A 20,336-nucleotide genomic window follows, 5' to 3' on the forward strand; every position below is an offset into this window, starting at 1 on the left:
CTGATATCTAGCCTAAACCTACCCTCTGCCAGCTTGTGACCGTTGTTCCTGGTCACTCCTGGCAGTGCTTGGGGGAACAGGGACTCCCCCAATGCCTGCTGGTCCCCCCTGACTAGTTTATAACAGGCCACAAGATCCCCCCTCAGCCTTCTCTTCTGGAGGCTGAACAGGTTCAGGTCCCGTAGCCTCTCCTCATAGGGCCTGCCCTGTTGTCCCCTGATCATGGGAGTGGCCCTCCTCTGGACCCTCTCCATGCTATCCACATCCCTCTTGAAGTGTGGCACACAGAATTGGACGCAGTACTCCAACTGCGGCCTGACCAGTGCCGCATAGAGGGGGAGGATCACCTCTTTGGACCTGCTTGAAATGCATCTGTGGATGCATGATAAGGTACAGTTGGCCTTCCTAACTGCCTTCCCACTGCCTACCCAAGTTCATCTTGGAGTCAATGATGACTCCAAGATCCTTTACCGCCTCCATGCTGACAAGAGGGGAGTTCCCCAACCTGTAGGTATGGTGCCGGTTGTTCCTCCCCAGGTGCATCACCTTGCACTTGTCTGTGTTGAAATCCATCCTGTTCTCATCCGCCCACCCTTGTAACCTGTCTAGGTCTGATTGTAGCCTGTTGCATCCTTCCAATGTTCCCACGTCCCCCCACATCTTAGTGTCATCAGCAAATTTGAACAAGGTGCTTTTTACCCCCTCATCCAAATCACTGATGAAGATGTTGAACAGCGCGGGCCCAAGGACCGAGCCCTGCAGAACCCCACTGCCCACATCCTTCCAGGGTGAGAAGGACCCATCCACGACCACCCTCTGGGTGCGGCCCTCCAGCCAGTTGGCGACCCATTTGACTGTGTGGGCGTCTACACCACAGCCCCCCAGTTTCTTAATGAGAATGGGGTGAGAGACAGTGTCAAAAGCCTTCAGGAAGTCCAGGAAGACTATGTCCATTGCTACCCCTGCATCTAATGATCTGGTGATCTGATCGTAAAAGGCCACCAGGTTGGTCTGACAGGACCTGCCACTGATGAACCTGTGCTGGTTGCCCCTAAGCATGCAGTCCCCTGCTGGCCCCTCCTGGATGTGTGCCAGAATAATTTTCTCAAACAGCTTGCCTAGGATTGAGGTAAGACTAACTGGCCTTTAGTTTCCCGGGTCCTCCTTCCTCCCTTTTTTGAAGATGGGAACCTCATTGGCCCTCTTCCAGTCCTCCAGTACCACTCCAGAGCACCACGAGTGCTCATAAAGCCGTGCCAGGGGACTTGCAATGACCTGGGCCAGTTCTTTTAGAACTCTAGGGTGGAGATCATCCAGACTGGCTGACTTGAAAACGTCCAGCCCCTCGAGAAGCTCCCTAACTAAATCCTCGCTAACCCTTGGCCTAGGTGTGCCTCCCCTGGGGCCCGAGGGGGGCCCAGCAGGGAGGTGGCTGTCCTGGTCCCTACTTAGGGAGACAAAGGTGTTCTGTCTGTGACCTTTTTTCTAAGCAGCAGATTGTAATTACGTGCCATGAGAAAAGTGAGAGCAAATTTAAAAGGCTACCTTGAGCCGATTGAGTGTGGATAAGTTTTATGTATGTGACTAGGTTAAGATCAGGTTCCTATGAATTGTAGACTGTGTGAGGGGAAGTAAGCACATATACCAGTTGATTGCATTTACACAGTTGTTGGTGTATTGTTCTATTGTCTTGTCCTAATGTTCAAGTTTTATTATTTGACACAGCTAAAAATTCAAGAAACTGTTGTTAGGCTTTTCATTTCCTGTAAAATTGTAGCAAAAATACAGAGTAAGTGCACCAGCAGTATGGGTTTTTAATTGGAACAGGTTTCTCTCTTCTAATATGCGAATTTCAGTTCTTGCAGTTCCTTACATTTTGTTAATGTTAATATAGTGTGAACAGTCCAGTTAACCGTGTCAAGTAGGAAGGATTTCTGAGGGAAATAAGTTTCTGTCGTATGTAATGGGTGTTACTCAGGCTTGCAGTTCCAAAGAAGATACTTAAAATGTGAAGAAAACTGTCACAATTTCTCTGTCCCTTTTAGCCTTTATACTTGAGTTAAGGGCTCAACCCCCACCCATGTTTGATACTCCTACTGCTAACATGTTCTGTCCAGTAGAGTTCTGCAGTGCTTTTTGTGTGGATGCCAAAGCCCATAATATTTGGCGCACAAATTTAGAATAGGAGGGACCAATTTATAAGTTGGACAGGGAGCATAGGACAGTGAACAGAAAGCAAAGTGGCATATCAGGAGGGGGATTGGAACGGCACTTGAAGAGACATGGGGCTTAATTTGTGGCACACCTACCAAAACAATCAGCTCCCACTGATTTAGATGGTGTATCAGTTTGGTTCAGCTGGCTTACAGAATACCACAGAAGTTTTTCAAAGTATTTTAAAGCTGAGAAAAAATGTGAAATTGTCTTTGGCAAAAATGCAGCCTGGTGGCCTGTGTCTCTTCCTGGCTAACACACAGTAGCTGTTCCCCACAGATGCAATCAGAGGGTGAAAATCTGGTAAGAAAATACAGAAACATGGCATAAAGTAGTACATGTAGGGACACTTTCCTTTCGGCATACCCCTAAATGCCTTTTCTCTCTACTGTCTCCTCTCTTCCACTTCCTGATGTTCCTTCTTCAACCTGTCCACTTCTGCCCCTCATCTCTTTGCTCTGAAGATCCTGAAAATGTTACAAGCAATTCATATTGTGGGGTTTATACTAGAAGCTCTTTGATCAGAGAACACACATGTTTTTTTCTTAGCTTACGCTCAGTCCCATTGTTCAGGAAACATGATTACAGTATCCTTACGGCTTACCAGAGTTGTTGTTCTTCCTACATTTCAAAGTCAGTGTTTTCTGACTGTTCTTGTCAAGTAAAAGCTGAGTCTGTGGATTTTAAAGTACTCTGAAACCAGAAATTTCAATCTTCTAAAGAAAAGGCTTGCAAGATGTGGGCAGAACAGAGAGAGTACCTGGCATATGCTTTTTAAAAAACTGTGAAGATAAGGTTTGAAATCAGTTCATGGGTGTTTCTTCCATTCAACAACCATAGTATAACACCTAGAGGTGCCTTATTGTTAGAGCAGGAAGTATGCCTACAAACACTTTTCTTGAAGCAGAACAAGACAGCCTGTTTTGATTTGCTGTCTATGGGTATCAGCCTAGCATATGCTAGCCTGAAGTTATAAACTTTATCCTTTATGAACCCCGTTTCATAATTTTATGAGGACAGCCAGTGTGCAGCATGTGGACTACAAGTGGCATGCAAAAAATTGAAGGGAACAAGCAGCACAGTAGTAGATAGGGCAGGAAACAGAAAGCAGATCAAGGGGAAGGAGATTAGAGTGGTGCTCAGAAGAGTTGAGTCAAGTTTGTGGTATACTTGGCAAAGGCTTGCCCTCCTGATTTATGAAATTGAATATATGAAATAGTTGCCTGTCAGCAGGGGAATGAAACTATTGACCTTGTGATGGAAGGGACCTCCTATGTTCGTCAATTTTGCTTCCACTAAAATGAAGCATGTTCTATTTGCAATTCTAAGTTAAATTCAGATTGATTGAGATCAGTTTGGGAGAATATTGAAGGCATTCATAGTCCCATGTACTATGAAAATTTTTAAAAGAAAAATGAGTTATAAAATACTGTTTTTCTTTCAGATACTTTTTTCGGATTTGGTTCCAAATCCTACTCAGCACTTCCCTGAGGTACAGCAAATTTCAAGATGGTCCCAGTGGATTTTATAGCGCTTACAATATTTACATTTAAGCAGAAAGTGATGCTGAATCTTGGGTACAGAAGGGCTGCAGCTATAATTATGGAGGCCTAGGTAGCAGCTCTGTGGCTAAGGTAGCAGCAAAGCTTTCCTTTTCTCAAGGCCTTTGAAGTTTTAAATTTGTCTTCAGCCTTGTTTCCTTAAACAAAAAATATTTAGAATATGTCTTTTTTAGTTGGGTATTGCCTTTAGCAATCTTAAAATTCCTTAAGAGAAATTGGTATCATCTCTGAACCAGGTGTTCTAGAGTTCTCATTTTCTTTAAGCGCAATCATGTTTTCAATTGTGTGTAGATGATAATAGTCCTACAAAATTCTGTGTAGCACTATAAGGACAGGATGTTTCACAAACCCTGAAATAAAAGGACAGTCTTTTTAGCGCTTAGAATCTTAGATGATGTTAATGAACAGTATTAACTGTTTGCTGTATCAATTGCCGGATAAGCTAATGATGTGAAGGGTAACTAAGAGAGAAAGGAATAAAGCTTAAGAACATTTTGTTCAGCAAATACTTGTATTTTTTAATTGTAGCCGTTTGAGCAGTTGTTCTAAGAGTGACTTAATTCTGTTTTGACTGAGTGTAGGAGTGCTTGAGAAGGAGCTTGTTTTTTTTTTTTTTCCTCTTCCTTCCTTCATTTTCATAATGGAATTGAGTATATGTTATGGTTGTGCTTAAAGACTGGAAAGTAGATAGTATCCTTAGTAAGTTTTGTTTTGCATGGGAACTCCATCAGCTTAAATTGCTTTTAGAGCAAATGTGTTTGTGTGAATGAAATAGTAATATAATGGTTAAAATGTGTCCATAAACCTATTTTCTGCTTACTCAATACATGTATGTGTGCCTGACCCTAGAAGCTCGATTTTAAGTACTGTATGGGGAAACCTATGCATCTTTTAAGAGGTTTTTTTTCTTCACTTTTGTAAAGCTGTTTACCACTCATGATAGTATTTGTTTTGGATTGCCTTTTAAGTGCAGTGTTGTTAGTAGTCATGTGGGAAGGAACAAGTACCATGATCTACCAAAGCTTTTTCACAAGTATGTTATAAACTGAAATATAATCTTTTTATCAATATACCACAAGTTATATGCGTAATTCTCATTTGTATTAGATACATTAAGTTAAAGTTACGGTATTCAACTTTTTTTTGAACTTGCTGAGGATTTAATTTTAGGCTAAAATTTTGTACTGCCTGATATTCTAGCCTATTGTGTATTTCATGTTTGCTTGTAATCTTGAATTTACAGCTTACTGCCTTCAAACTTTCAATCCAGACCTACAAATTGTTTTGTACTATAACTTACTGTGCAACTTAACTTGGTCAGTAGAATGCTACGTTATTTTAAAATAACATAACATAGTCTCAGATGAGGCCAAGTTCAAGCTAGCACAAGAAGGCCTAAATTAAAGACTGTATTTTGGGAGCATTATGATTGTACCTGCCTGTGCCAGACTAGCAAGTGCTGGGCGGTTTGAGACTGTGCTAACCAGGTTCGGACCTCTGCTTGTGCTGGCACGTTGAGCGCACTTCCTTTTGGGGGATTCTCCCCCCCTCCCCCTGCTTACCTGGCTCCCCCTGCTTACCTGTCATGTCTTAGTCTTAAAGGTAAATAAGGGAAGTTCCTAGTATGTCATGGACCACCCTTGAGTGCATTTGGTGTAGGCATTTCTTGGAGCTCTTCCTCCCCTACACCCTATCTATATGCCAGCTGTGGTTTGTCAGCTGTATAGTGCTAGCTGTTTAAGATGCAGGCAGTCAGCCAGGCCTGGTGTTTTTCCCACCCTGACAAATGTTTTTATAAGAGGGGATGTCGTGTATATAATTAAGTTGTCATGGTAATATTATGAATCGAAACGAAACCTCTTCACCCATTAATCTGGTAATAAGAAAAAGGGAACTTAGGTCCTAATCCTCACAGTCTTTTGATTTAAAGTCCATCAGATCACAAAATCTGCATTTAATTCACAATACACATTTAATTCGGTCTGAGTCTCTGTTGCCAAAATCAGAAGTGGCTTATAATTAGTCTTCCGGACTACAACGGTCACTTTTTAATCCATCTGTGCCCTGACTTACAGGAAATGGCCCTCCTGGCTGCATTGCTCCCAAATAATTCTGCCTCTAAGGCATTGACCTGATCCCAGGCCTTTCCTAACCAGTTCAGTCAAAAGACAGAAAATCTAAATAAGGCAACAAAAGAAAACAAGAAAAGATAGGCTGCAGTGTTCAGCCTTAGTTGTGCACCCTCTGGTTGTGTCTAGATATTGTGGTCCCAGATCCTTCTCCTGGGCAGCTATGGCACTAGGACAGTGGAGATACTCCTCTGGGTATCCCAGCTGTGGAACCTGCTCAGTGGTTTGCTGATCGTGCCAACCTGTAGCTCGCGGCAGCAGTGCTGTTTCCCCATTCTTCTATCAGGCTGCTCTGCACAGGCTCTTGTCAGACATCCATGCCAGGAACTGGCTATGTCATGCCTCCACACCTCTCCAGCTTCAACGAACATGTATTTAAGAACCTCGCAGGCAGCATCGCTCACTGCTCTGCAGCCTCTGTTGCTGCACCTGTATTAGGTAAATATTCCTTGGTTCCAGCCCTTACCAGGCTTTTGTCTGGATGTTTTGCAACTTTCCGATGCTTCCTGTTACCAGATTTGCCCGCTACTTTGGGGTGTGCTCATTTATTAGGGCTAGGGTCTTGGTAATTCTATCAATGTGCTGCTTGTGTTACTTGTGTTTCTATACGGAGCTGTATCTCTCCCTTCTGCAAGCCCTCACCCCCAATGGAGCTATCTTGTAGGACTCAGTTCAGTGGGGCTGGGTATCTCCAGTCCCCAAATCAATCATACACACAAACACACACAGATTAACGTGACATGCCTGACCTGGCCGGGTTGATTAGTGTGGACAGGCTAACACCCTCATATGCCAAAAATCAGTTCATCAGAGCAACAATAAACTACAGTCAGACACAAGCACACAGTTAAACAGAATACCTCTGAATCTGGCTGGGTGTCCAGATGATACCCTCATGGGCCAGCATTCAGTTCATTAGGGCATGTCTGAGCCAAACTGGGTCAATCAGCCTGTACAAGCAGATCCCCTTATGCATTTCGAACTCAGCACATCCCAATCTTTTAGTCTCTTGATGAGCAGACCCCACAGTATTTCTGGGCTTCACAGGGATCTTTAGCTTAGGTAAGAGGGGCATTGCTACAGAGCAAGTGGGGAAAGAGAAGTAAAGAAGGTGAAATATACCCAGTTACCACCAGTTTGACTATAAAAGTTATTTATTGCTAAGTAGATGAAATATATATTGACACTAGTAGTGATAGACATGCAAAGAAAAAACAAACATAAACAGTCACAGTATACCCTGGTTTCACTAAGTGTTTGGGGAAGCTTAGCTCAAGCTTAACTAATACAGTTCAAGTTCAGAAATCTGTGCTTAGAGGGAGAGAAGAGAAAAGAGAGAGAGAGCTGGGATCTCACCAGTCCAAGGCACTTGAGTTGCAAAGCTGACAGGTTAAAGTTTTCAGCATGATCCTTGAAGGGAGATGATCTTCCTCCTGCAGCCTCTCCAGAAGAAAGCGAGTGGTGTCAGCACCCCCCCACTGCTGCTTTTTTTTACAGATTTTTATACCCTCAGTTTAGTTTCTTTCAAGCATTGTCAGTATTGTAAATCAAATTGTTTTGACATTTTTATAGATAGCAGATATCTCTCTTGGCGTTTTCAGAAACAACCTTTCCATTGACAAGGGGTTATCTGAGTGGAACAGCCCAGGAACTTGATTGATACTCAGTAAAACACCTACGTGGAGCCAGCTTGACATTTTTATGGATAGCCCATATCTCTCTTGGCGTTTTTAGAAACACCCTTTTAATTGACAAGGGGTTTTTGGATTTTTGCTTGCTGTGAACAAGCCTCAGCTTAGCATGACCTTTTAGATCTTACTATAGTCTTTTAGCAGACTTAAGGCACTTATTGGAGTGTTCATAACCTGTTGTGGAGAGGACTTCCACCAGTTGTCTCTGGAAAAGTATGACAACACTTGTGGTCAGGGCTCCAACGGGCTGGACGCTGTGATGAACCCTGTACCATTGTTCAAATGTTGCCCATACCCCCTCTGAGTCGGTCTATTGCCTCAGCATTCCCTAACCCGGCAACCGAGTTTTAGCCAATTAAGTTTACATAGGCCTCCCATAGTGGGACCGGGGAATGTACAGCCCGAGATGCCTATTAAACTTACTTTTGCTTAGAGGTGTGTGTGTGTGGGGTTTGTAAATCCAGATTAGTACTGGTCTGATAAATGCTGAGCTGGGTGTAAGGGTCGATTAGCATTTGGAACATAGCTTCCTTATCATGCAGTACTCCCCTGCTTCGTTGATCCCAGAATTTACTGCAGTTTCTGCTGCAGGTTTTCTGTTTAGGTTGGGGGGGTGAGTCTTTGTGAGTCAGACAGTCTGTGTCCTGTGTCAGGGTTCCCCAAGAACATGGAGCTGACAGGTAACATTCCCAAACGTCTCCCCTTGGCCTTCCAGTCCCTGGAACCAGTCACGCCATGACAGGGATGTATAAAGAAAACTAAACCTGACCTTGGGAAAGGAGTCTTTGAAACATGTTAAAATCTGGTTGGAAAGACTTTGTTAATGAAATCATGCCAGCACAGTTGCTGTGAGTGGAAGTTCAGTAATTGGGAAAGAAATTTTAGGCTTGTTTTTGTGTCTGTTGCCTGTTGATGCTTAATATGAATGATAATGTATTGGATATTAAGAGATCTCTTTTTACCATTTGATTAATGTGTAACTTTGAACAGTGACATCTTGGACAAATATATATATATTTTAAAGGTTCTGCTCTTTTGTATAGATAACACTGTAGAACACACAATAGCTCTTCTTCCCATCAAAAAGAACCTTAGTTGACGTTCTTGATTTTGGTAAAATGAAAATCCAAGCAGGTTTATTTTGTTGTTCCATCAAAAAGGCAAACTGCAGCATAAGATCAACCTTTGTCTGTCTACCTCACCAAACCATAGCTGTTTCTTGATATTGGGAGATGTTTGTTTTCTTATCCTTATAGCTGCTTTTGTTTTCTTTCCCAACTTTTATCAAACAAATTAATAAAAAATAGAATTTGCGAACTCCATTACCATCTGTAACTGCTTGGCATGTCACCCTGATGCCACAAATATTGGGAGACAAACTCCTTCAAGTTCTTTCTGTTTTGCGGACGTGCTGGAAAATAATTATTTTTTTAAATGTTTGAACATATTAGTAATAGCTAAATTTAATACCTCTTAAGTGTAAATGTATAGTTCAGTAGACCTTGTTTACACTAAGAAATGGGATTTAGCATGGTAAATTTAAAGTACTTAAGCTACTGAAGCACTTTTATCTTAAACATGTGAAATAGCATATTCAGTCCTTCAGCAGATTGAAATAACTTTTTTTGCAACTGAAGTCTTGCAGTATGGTCACACAGTTCACCAGTACTAACCTGTTGAAGTATCCCAGGATGCACTGCTTCTGGGAGCTGTTGGGTATTCCCCAGAGGGAACTACACTAGAATTTGTAGTAGCACTTCTGTTACTACAGGGTAGAGACATTTTAAACTGGTTCCAAGAGTTAAAATGTGGACTAGTTGAAATTTATTTGTGGTTAAATAAATTAAGTAGCAGACAACTTTGTTTGGTTTCCCCTCCCCGCTTCCTGTTGAGACATGGCTTCAGACTTTCTATAATGCACATTATTATATTTTAAAATAAGTTTAGACAGTAAATTAGCTTGGTGAAATCCCTACTGAGCTTCCTCGATTCCTGTTTCTGTCACCCTTCCTGGAGATACTGGGGTGTATTCATCATGCCAATTCTGGTGAAAATCTTTTCTCTTTTCTTTTCTTAGAAGGGATGACCTTTAAGGATATATAGAAACTAGGGGCTTCTGTGTGGTTTTAAAGGGTTTTTTTGTGTGTGTTCAAAACCCTTCAGTAAACTAGGTAAGTCCTTTATCTATTTGAAGACAAGGGTAGAACCATCATTGTGTATACTTCAACATGTACTCTAGTGCAAGTATTTCAGTTTGATGAATATGCTGCTAAGCCATTTTCTCTAGAGCTTCTGGTCCACTACTCTCTAGATTGAGTATGAGGCTTAAAAACGTATCTAGTGTCTACTGGCTCAAAAATGTTGTCCTAGCTAAGTCTATTCATCAGCCAGAATGCACCAACCTACATTCACCCTGTTGATTAGGTATCACTTGGGATGAAGAATCTGGTCTCCTGTGAGCTAAATTAATGGCCCAGTTAAGGCCATTTCATCCATATACAAACACATTTGTGTTTCCCTTCGCAGTTCCAGTAGTTTCTCCAGTATCTATTGATTTATGCTGTGTCCAGAGTAGGATCACATGAGGATTCCTATACATAGCCATTGTTTTGCAAACAGAAGGCTCTAAAGCAGGTATGTCAAATATACGGCCTGCCAAGCTGCCTGACCTGGTCTGTGAGTAGCTGGAGTGACCCCAGGTGCCAGCCCTAGCTCTGCCCACCATATGTGACATGTGGGCTGGACCCAGCAACATGCCTCCTGTGTGTAGCACGCAGGGTCGGCCCATTACATGGGGAGCCTGTGCTGGATCACCTCTGTATGCTGACTCCGGGGTCTGAATCGGGCAGTGCTGGAACCAGTGCATGCAGCATGCACCCCGTGGTGGCCCCCTGTGCTGTGTACACAGTGTACCAGCCCTGGGGCTCATTGCATGCAAGTCCAGCATGGGGTGTGCATGGGCTGAATCTGACACATACAGTATGAGGGTCTGGGGCACAGGCTGCATGGGGTGTCCTGGGTGTCTTGCATGCTTCATGCACAGTGAGCTCTGGGGCTGGCATGTGCTGTGTAGGATGTACAGGCTGGACTTGGTGGTGTGGGCGTAGCACGGGTTTGGTCCCAGTGCAGCTTGCAGACCAGCTCAGCGATTCCTCATCTGGCCCCATGGATTAAATAGGCTGAGTTTAATGCTCTAAGGCTTTTTACGTCCTGACCTGGATTCCAGCCTACCCCAAATCAAAGAGTAGAGGGCTAAGAAATGGGAATGCTCCTGATAGTCTGAAGACTAGCAGGAATTGGGTCTCTTACTTGCAATTACAAGAGGGGGCATATGTGTGGGGATGTCATCTGTTAATAGCACCTGTGCCAAGCAGAAGCTCTTTTTTTTCCTTGTTATTGTTTCTGACCCTGCTTAGTTACTTGTGCTTCTTTTCCGCTACACACAGCTCACTCAGTTCTCTTTTCCTCCTTTGACAACATGTTAAATACTGAAGAGTCTGCTTTTTGCATCCTTGAGTAAACCCCCTGTTCTTGTAACCTCAGTACAATAAACATTTTCCTTTACAAATATACATTTTGAAATGCCTGGTGTAAATTTGTTTTAATATTTAGATTAAATTTGTACCATTACACAGTTGCATGTGTAAAATTGGTTCAAATAATTTTGAAATGTATTCATTTTTTGGCTTACTTGTGAAACATTTAATTTAGTACTTCTAAATATCCACTTTTGCTGAAATGAGTCGAGAAAAATTTGGAGACCAAAAGAATTTAATTTTTTAAGCTAAGAGTAACTGAAAGAAGAAAAGGAAAATATAAGAGGAGATGCACTGCAAACTTACCTTTCATGGTAGCTGTCACTTGCTGTAATATAAGCGATACAAGTTAATCACATCTTTAGTAATGTGGATAAATATTTAACATTTAATGAAAATACCAGTGTAGAACTGTTGTCTCTCCAACTTTTTGTGGTTACTAAATAAAACAGTTCCTGAAGTCCACTACTTGGACTAGTTGATTTGACAGTGTTACATGAGTCTTACATGTTCCTGAGAATAATATTTTCATCAAAACTTTTCTCATCAGTCATTCTTTTTTTCCAAATATAATAATTTTTTCACCTGAAACGTGAATTCTGATTATTCACTGGCATTTAGCAATTCTCTCGTTTTTAAAGAAACTTCATTCTTGAGGTCCAGAGAACAGTAACAGTGTCTTTATAGTTCAGTTATTAATTAATGAAGATTTTGTTTGGTAACAAACAAACTTTCTGATGCTTAAAGCAAGCTAATACAAATGGTAATATGTGATTTAAAGGTTTAGTTCTTGGGTGGTTGTTATATAGAATTCTTTGGAACTTTACTTTTGCCTTAATTGCACAGTATACAGACAGGCAAATAGGGATAAATGTCGGTTTCTTGAAGCTGCGCCTGATGGCAAATTTCATAGCCTCACTAGAGGCCTTGTTTGTGTGCACACATTACAGCAGCTTAACTAGAATTGTTTTAAAATCAATTAAAACTGGCAAACGCTTATATTGGCTAACAACTGGTTATATTGATTTCAGTTAATTCGGTCAATTGCAAGATAAGACGTGAGAGGCTTTTTTTTAAGGGACTTCACAACAGGACCTTCATACAAATGACTAATTTTGTTTTCTGAAAGTCAAAGTAGCTAGAATACTGAGAGATGACCTGCAGAAACAAAAATAGGCCTTTGCTATTTTTCTGATTCACTCTGCATGTAGGTAATCTATAAGGTGTTTTAGTCTGGTATAAAAATATAATTAAAGCTCTGTTAAGGTCTGAAAGATTGGTGTTTGGAGAGCTAATATAGTGATGATATATTTGCTAAAAATGAAAGGTCCACTTTTGTGGGGCTGAACAGTATAAAATGTAGGGGTGCACCAATAAAGATTTTCTTGGCCAATACTGGTAGTTGATGATTAACCAACCATATTGGGTGATACCAACCCAATAACCAGTTTACAGGAATGCAGCTGGACAGCATGGAGAGCAGCTCCCTGCAGGTATGTCTGTGGTGGGGGAGGGGACAAATTGATACTCCCATGGGGGGTGAGGGAGTGGAGCTGGGGGTGCTGCCTAGCCAGGGCAGTGAATGGGACCTGGGATAGGGAGTGAGACAGAGCCAGGGCTACTTGTACAGGAGTTGGCACTTAAATTGTGTTGGGGGTGCTTGAACTAAAGCTTGCCAAATAAGCTTTAGTTCAAGCCCTGCTGCCACCATTTTTAAGTGAGGGAATGCTTTTAAGCAGAGTGGGGCAAGGATGGATGCCCCACTGCAGGCTCGGGGCTCTCTTCCCTGTTGCCATGCGCCCACTACTTGCCTGGCAGCAGGAGGCATAACTTGCTGCCACCACTGCTGCCAAACAGGCAGGGGGCGCGCAGCTGGTGTGGGGCTCTTGAAGGAAAGGCAGCAGGCCAGAGAGCCCCAAGCCTGCAGCAGGTAGCCTACATTCATCCTGTGCACAAATTGGGGGGGGATCACATTCTCCTCCCTTGGGGAGGTCTGCACAGGAAACCACTGCCCCTCCTGCACCCTCTGGATGAGCCATGCATGGCTCTGTCCTGCTCCCTGCCCTGGCCCCACGTCCCATTTGCCATCCTGGTTGAGCAATGCCTCTAGCCCCTCCCCCACTCCCTCTCTCTCAGTGGAGGCCTTGATCTCCCCCCCCCCCCCCCCCCACGCCCCTTCCCCTTCACAGACTTACCAGCAGGATGCTGCTCTCCATGCTGCTGGGCTACCTTCCTAGCCACGTGCATGCATGTGGCTGCACGCTCTATTTATTGGTGACGTTACTGGCTACACCGGCCAATAACTGATAATGTCAATTTTCTTTTTATCGGTGCTGATTCAATATATTAGTGCACCTCTATTGGTGAGTTATTGGTAAGAAACCTTTTAAATAAAGGGAATTCAATATTTGTCTTCCCCTTCACATATTTTAGAGCTCAGAAAAATGGGCCCACGCAGGTTTTAGTGTTTCTGTAAACCCACACTTGCCTATTCTTATATTTCAAAGGTGTAAAAAAAATTGGTAAATCATTTCCAGACTAGTGAAAAGAGGACAAACGCCCAGTTGTGGGTGAGAGAATATTTTCCCCTCCCTACCTCCAAATGCTCAAAGTACTATATTTATGTAAGATTTCTTGTGTCCTTGTCATAAACTAGATGTTTTTCCAGAACTGTACACAAGCAATGGTTCTTTCTGTCACTGCAGCAAGGTCCTCCTTTGCATAGGGCTCACCAAGGAGTTGGCAAAAGAGCAAGTGCTCCATGGTCTGCGCTTCACTGCACTCACATGTATTCAGGTCATTAGAGTAGACCTTTCGATCTTCCAGTTGGTGCGCACCGGCAGTTCAGGCATCACCATGTTGACCAGTCTGTATCGGCCCCTCTGGGGTGGTCCTCCTGAGGTTCCAGGTCGATTTCAGAGCATCTGTTTGCATGTAATCTTTCCTTCCATAACCTCAGACACACCATGTCCAGGGATCCAACACTGGTCACAAAATTATTTTGTGGTTTGTTTGTTTGGTTGGTTGGTTGTTTGGTTGTTTGTTTGTTTGGTTGGTTGGTTGGGGGTTTTTAAGCTGTTGGTTACCTCTGTGACAATACAGTGGATGTCATAAACAAGTCTCATGTATCTAAGACTGGCCAATGTTGAATGCTTTTGAATAAATGCTGAAAAGGGAAATTGTTCTTGCACTTAAAATGTGCTAGTTAATTCTGTGTTCCTTCAAGTTTTATTTTTGTTTTAAAATACTATTACTTCAGTTGGTTCAGAGTTTTGTTGGGGGAGGTGTGTTAAATTATAATAAAACTAATAGAAAATTTGATTTGAAGCTCTGTTAACAATTTTCTTCCACTCCAAGAGTGTGAATGGTTTGGAAAGTTGGACTTGGTTTTGCTTTGAATATGAAAATAGTGATGTTCAAGCATTCTTTCAACCTATTTTTTTTAAAGAAGGAAATTACCAATTAACTGTTTATCTGAGAGGAAGACTATCAACTTAAATTCTGCACTTGGCAATATGATTTGTGCTCACCTTTGCAAGGAACCCAGTGGTTCTTCAGTGGAGAAGAAATTAAAATCAACTGCTGAACATTTGTAAAGACTTTATCTATGATCAGTTTTCCGGGGTTTATTGGGAGTGCATTGAATCATTTTCATGCACTGCTCTGGGAAGAAAATCCTAAGCATTTCCTTAGTCTCAGTTGTATTCAGTGTTATTGCTGTTCAAAACAGCATAGGCAGTACTGTGCACAGAGGGATGCTGAAAGGGGTGAGGCTGAGGATGGGGTTTATTATTTTTTTGTACACAGTACTCTTCCTTTTGGCTTTCTCTAAAAGCTCTGTAAAATGTAGGGGCTAGGGACCATGCACAAAAACCTAAAACCCTTTTTGGGTTAAGGCGAGGTGGGGAGGGAAAGGTAGAGTAGACAAGTGTGAAGATGTAGATGACTGGACTTAGCTCAGTTTACGAGTGATGGTCTTTCAAATTTGCCCTGATGTGTATCAGTCAAATGTATTTAAGATTTGTATCTAAACTGCTAACACCGTACTGATTTGAGTGGGTATAAGCAGAGGCAAAATTTGAATGCTTCTTTATATTTTTCCCCTTAACATTCTAAACTTAGACATTAAAGCAAAGAGAAAACGATTTTCATTTTAAAATACTTTGACTTCTGCAGTTTTCAAGTAGTGTTAACTTGATCAATAACATCAATTGATATTATTACTCTGACAATTTTGTCAAGCAATCCATAATTACAGGGGATTTTTCCCCCCAAAAGTATGCTGGTTATAAAGTGTCATTGATACTCTAGAACTTTTGCTTTTTGGCTAGTAAAAATGGATATAATTTTGAATATGTACCAGGAGCTGATCCAAGTAAGAATCTCCGTACAACTACACCTTAGCTGAACAAAGTAGGGGGAGTCATTTTAGTAAATAAACTTACCTCTAAATGACAACTTCATTTTTTTCCCCCCCTGGGATATGGTGACAGGTACCAATAGACTTTTATATTTTTCTTAATGTATTTGTCTTTGTGCTTGCTTACACTGTGATGAAAGAAAATAGCAGAAATTTTGTCATGTTTCTGGCAGTAATTTTATCTAATTACCTTTTTATTAGTCCACTCACAACCCAGGGATCACAACAAACTCAGCAGCTACAGAAGCATTATGGCATTACCTCACCTATCAGTTTGGCTGCCCCCAAGGACTCTGACTGTGTACTTACCCAGAAATTAATTGAAACGCTAAATCCCTATGGTGTATTTGAGGAGGAAGAGGAACTGCAGCGCAGGTGAGTAAGCACTAATGGTTGGTTTAAAACTTTTTACAGTTCACTTAACTGGCTACCTCAAACCATGTTTAAATTGGTTTTAAAATGCTCAACCTGAAGAGTTGATTTTTCTCCTCTTATCCAGAATATAGATGGTCCCTACATTAAGGTTACCCTTGAATTTGACAGGATTTTGCCTTTTCCTTTCAACAGTGTTCTCTTGTAGTATTATTCCTGTTTCTTCCCACAGTTCATGTTAAAACTTTCTTAAACTTGCATCTTCTGCTGGCTCTGCTGCAGGAAACATGAAGACTCCAAGAGTGATAGGCAGGCTGTGTTTTGGAATTGATAGAATAGCAACCCAAAAACATGCAGCTGCTTAGAAACATATGTACAGGTGATTAGCACCTGAATTCCCAATTTGCTTTTATGGGCTCAAATTACTGAAATTTAAATAACTTAAAGTAGAAATGTTTTCAGAGTGATTCTATTTAATAGCTGTATTAAAATAGTATCTCCTGTTTAGGTATGCTAAAACTGTTATTTCAATTTTTTCTTATGGTGTAGTGATCAACATCATAGTAAAATCTCAAAGTAAATCAGCAAATAGTGAAATAAAAGCATTCTAATATTTTACCAACAGGATTCTAATTTTGGGGAAATTAAACAACCTGGTAAAGGAATGGATACGTGAAATCAGTGAAAGCAAGGTATGGGTGGATTTTCCATGTACTTACTTGCATTAATGCTTGCGTAAAGATACTGAAAGTGGGCAGATTCAGGAGGGGTGCAGCTACACCTTCCTGCTGCTGCTGCCACTTGTCCTCGGTACCTAGGTGTAGGAAGCCCCAGAACCGCCTCTTTCCAGCTGTGGGCTGAGACTGTATAAAGTGCCTGGCTCAGCAGGGGACAGCAGCTGCAGTGGGCAGGTTTCCTTTTCCTGCGCTTGCTCTATGCTGTACCCCTCCCTATTCTTTGGCCTAGAGCAGGCACTAGAAAGAGAAACCTGCGCACCACCACCACTGTCCTTGGCTAACCTGATGGGGTGCCCCAGCGCTGCTGCTGCTTTGCTTCACCATTTCTGGGCTGCAGGGAGCAGCTGTCTGGAGGGGGATCCCAGTTCTTTTGGGAAGAGTGATGGCAGTGCACAGAGTGCTCCTTCCAGCACCTGTTTTCCTGAGGAGCAGGGACGAGAGGGGCAAGATAGGGAGCAAGTGCTGGAAGGAGGACCCTGTAAGCTACTTACCACTATTTCTGGCCAAGTCTGGCTTACAGTGCAGGTGTTTCCAACAGTCCCTGACTAGAGTAGGACAGGAGTGGCTTTGGGGCTCCCACCACCTCCCAGATGAACTGGAGGCAGTGGTAGTAGGTGGGTCATTTCTTTTCCATCCTCCCTATACCTTTTCCCTGCCCAGCTCCCCAGTGCCCTATGGAGGCCTTAGAGCTTCAGCCATGCCTTGCCCCCAGCCCTCCAGTTGAGGTCTGGTGGGCTGTACATCTCCCCCTCCGCTCCTCTTTTTTTCTTTTTAAACTAAATCCTGGATTTGCCTGTATATGGCCCTTAGGAAATGAGGTCAAACTCACTAGAACAAGAGGTATATCTTGTCAGAGAATTAACCTTAATGTCAATTCAAATGAAATGAAAACTTCCTATGAACATAATATTGGACATCTGTGCTAATGAAAACTGAGAAGCTATAGTTATTGCTTCTTAATCTTCAAACTGGAAGAAACCATTAACCTGCTACATAAGTAGGTTTGGAAATTACTTGTGTTCTCCAGTATTATGCATAAAATGGTCAATTTTGTTTAATTTTGTTTGACTGAACTGGTGGTAGACTTTGAGATAAATAATGTTGGTGAAAGGATACAAAAATTATTTTTTGTTTTATATTGATGTGTTTTAACTTTATCAGAAAATAATAATCTTGCTGGTGGTTGTGTGTTGTGTTTTGTTTTTTTTAAACATTCTCCAAAAATAAAATAGGAGGTATGCTTTAAACCTCAAGATATTTTAGTTCATAAAAGGATGTGAGCCTAGCCACCCTTTTTGTTTTGTGTTTTTTCCCTTTTTAATCTCAACCCAAATGTATTTCTTTTTTAGCTTGTTTAATTTGTGTATAATACTTTTTACCCTTTTACCTGAAGATTTGTCTTCTCTTATGTAGGCAGTGAATCATGGGGGAGCACAGAAAACCCCAAAATAAATAAACGTAGCATTTCAAACCATGAACATGTGCAACCTGTCTTAAATGACTAGATTTCAAATTGTTGGTGTCTTGCAACATTAGTTTATTGCCAGTAATATGGCACCTCGCATTGGGTTATGTTGTACCCTGCAATAAAGAAGTAAAACTTGGGGCGGGGGGGAGGCAGGAATTTGGAAGTTGAAGGACAAGTATACTAATTCTGAAAATAGTAGCATACATCCATAGTCCACATATCTATGAGAGGGGGAGGTTGATATCTTTTACCGGACCAACTGAGTAGTTGAGATGCTTTTAAATTATAAGCTTTCAAGCACACCATACTCTTTATTTTGAAGAAGGGAATAATCCTAGCTCCTTCTGAAAGAGTAAGCACTCTTTCTGTGAAGGATAGGAATTCTGTGTGTTCAAAAGCTCATCTCAAGTCTCTTCCCACCATGTGGTGCGTCCAGCAAGATATTTTTAGCCCCCTCCCCTTCCATCCCTGCCCCTCACATTTCCTGAACTGTAGGGGCAGCAACATCACTTCTTCAAAGCTAATCATGGTAATTCATCCAATACAGAATCTAGTTAAGTTTCTTTGTACTTTATAGTGGGGAAAAAATAAACACATTAGTGTAAACATTACTTGTCATTTCATACCTTCTGGAGGTAATAAAAATAGATTGAATATAGTCTCCCTTGAAAATGCTTGAAAATCCATTGCTCTACCACATTTAAGCAAAATGCCCTTAATTTGGATTCCCAGCTAATGGATTTGTTGCAGGTAACACCATCAAGGTTCAGGCACTATGATAGGTTACAAATTGTATATAGGATGTGACGGGGCATAACATTTGCCTCCGTCTTCCCAGGAATCCCGTGATGGTTGTCTAGTTTTTATTTCTGTATTGGCTATTGATTATGGATGTCAGTATTGTTTAAAAATTATCTCTTTAACCTCTTCTAATGATAGTGGTTAAACAGTTAATCAGTAACATGGCAGCTTCCACACAACTGCTGGTAGCTGCTCCTGAACCCTTTGTCAGGCATGGGAGGCTTTGGCAAGCCCAGCCAGACCATAGAAAGGGAGTACCTGTGAATGAGCAGTCAACTGTTTGATTGATGAGTCGTTAGGCTGCCTGCTGTTTTTCTCTTTAACCTCAGAGGTAGGGATCTCCATAGATTGCAAGGAGCACTTCCAATGCAGTGGCTCCTTCAGTGTTTCTTGTTTTGCACCCTCTACCCCTCTTGAGCCCTTGAGATTGCTGGGGAAGGGAAAACCACAGCATATTTAAAACTTCTGCCAATCCTGGCAGGGGTGGAGGGCGGTGAAATGAAAAACATTAAAGAAGCTGCTGCAGGCAGACACTTCTAGCATAGTTTATGGAGATTCCTACTTGTAAGTTACGGGTATTAAATCCCCCTCACCCCTCTCCTACCCCTGCTGCCTTCTGGTTCCTGCTGGGGCACTGGGTGGCTTCACTTCCTATCCTGTGCTAAACAACAACAGGTAGGCTAACCAGTTACTATTGGGGTTATCAGTTAAATGAGTAATTCTTTAACCTTTCACAGCTCCATTGTTGATGTATTTTAAAATGACTATCATACATATTTTAATATGTGTAATTAGCATGCACTTTCTAAATTATTTTTCTTTATATTTCCCTTGCAGTAAGTATGTTTGAATATATGACTTAAAATAACAAGGTCATTTCTTTCTTCCACTAGAATCTTCCACAGTCTGTAATAGAAAATGTCGGAGGAAAAATTTTTACATTTGGGTCCTACAGATTAGGGGTGCATACAAAAGGTAAAATTTACCTTGCCTACCATGGCAATTCTTCTCTGTCTGAATTTATGAAAAATGACATTTTATACATAGTAATATATTAGAAAAGCTGTTTTGATTTGGAAGTATTTTGAAGCTGTTCAAGGTAGTTGGTATGAGATCTCCCTTGGAGCTTTAAATTGGAAAGGATGTCTGAGTTTACAGGCCTGGAATCCTTCCAAGTCAAGCTCTGGGAAGTATGATGTGTGTGAAATTTCAGGTGCTGATTCAATTTGGAGGAGATTTGGTCTGATTTGGTGGCTGAATCTCTGAATCCAAATTGAATCAGGAGTTCAGTAAAAAGGTCTGAATCAATTCAAAGCTGTCCAAATCAATTTGGGGAGATTCTGTCAGTCAGTCCCCACTTGCCACCACAGGGAGCTGGACTCGGACTCGATGCTGGTAAGTAAAGG

At 41.7% G+C, this 20,336-nt stretch overlaps 1 protein-coding gene across 4 annotated transcripts in view; it reads left to right on the forward strand.

The window, feature by feature from the left end:
- Positions 1–20,336, forward strand: part of PAPOLA (poly(A) polymerase alpha) — a 75,897-nt gene that overhangs the window by 4,059 nt on the left and 51,502 nt on the right. For all 4 annotated transcript variants that reach the window (XM_090033975.1, XM_090033974.1, XM_090033977.1 and 1 more), the window contains exons 2-4: positions 15,754–15,927; positions 16,550–16,616; positions 19,824–19,905. In XM_090033975.1, coding sequence (XP_089890101.1) covers positions 15,754–15,927; positions 16,550–16,616; positions 19,824–19,905 — 323 coding nt within the window. The remainder of the gene's footprint in view (positions 1–15,753; positions 15,928–16,549; positions 16,617–19,823; positions 19,906–20,336) is intronic.

The sequence above is a fragment of the Crocodylus siamensis genome, chromosome 2 (genome assembly GCF_052110815.1).
Source record: "Crocodylus siamensis isolate JL-2025a chromosome 2, ASM5211081v1, whole genome shotgun sequence".
Lineage (NCBI taxonomy): Eukaryota > Metazoa > Chordata > Crocodylia > Crocodylidae > Crocodylus > Crocodylus siamensis.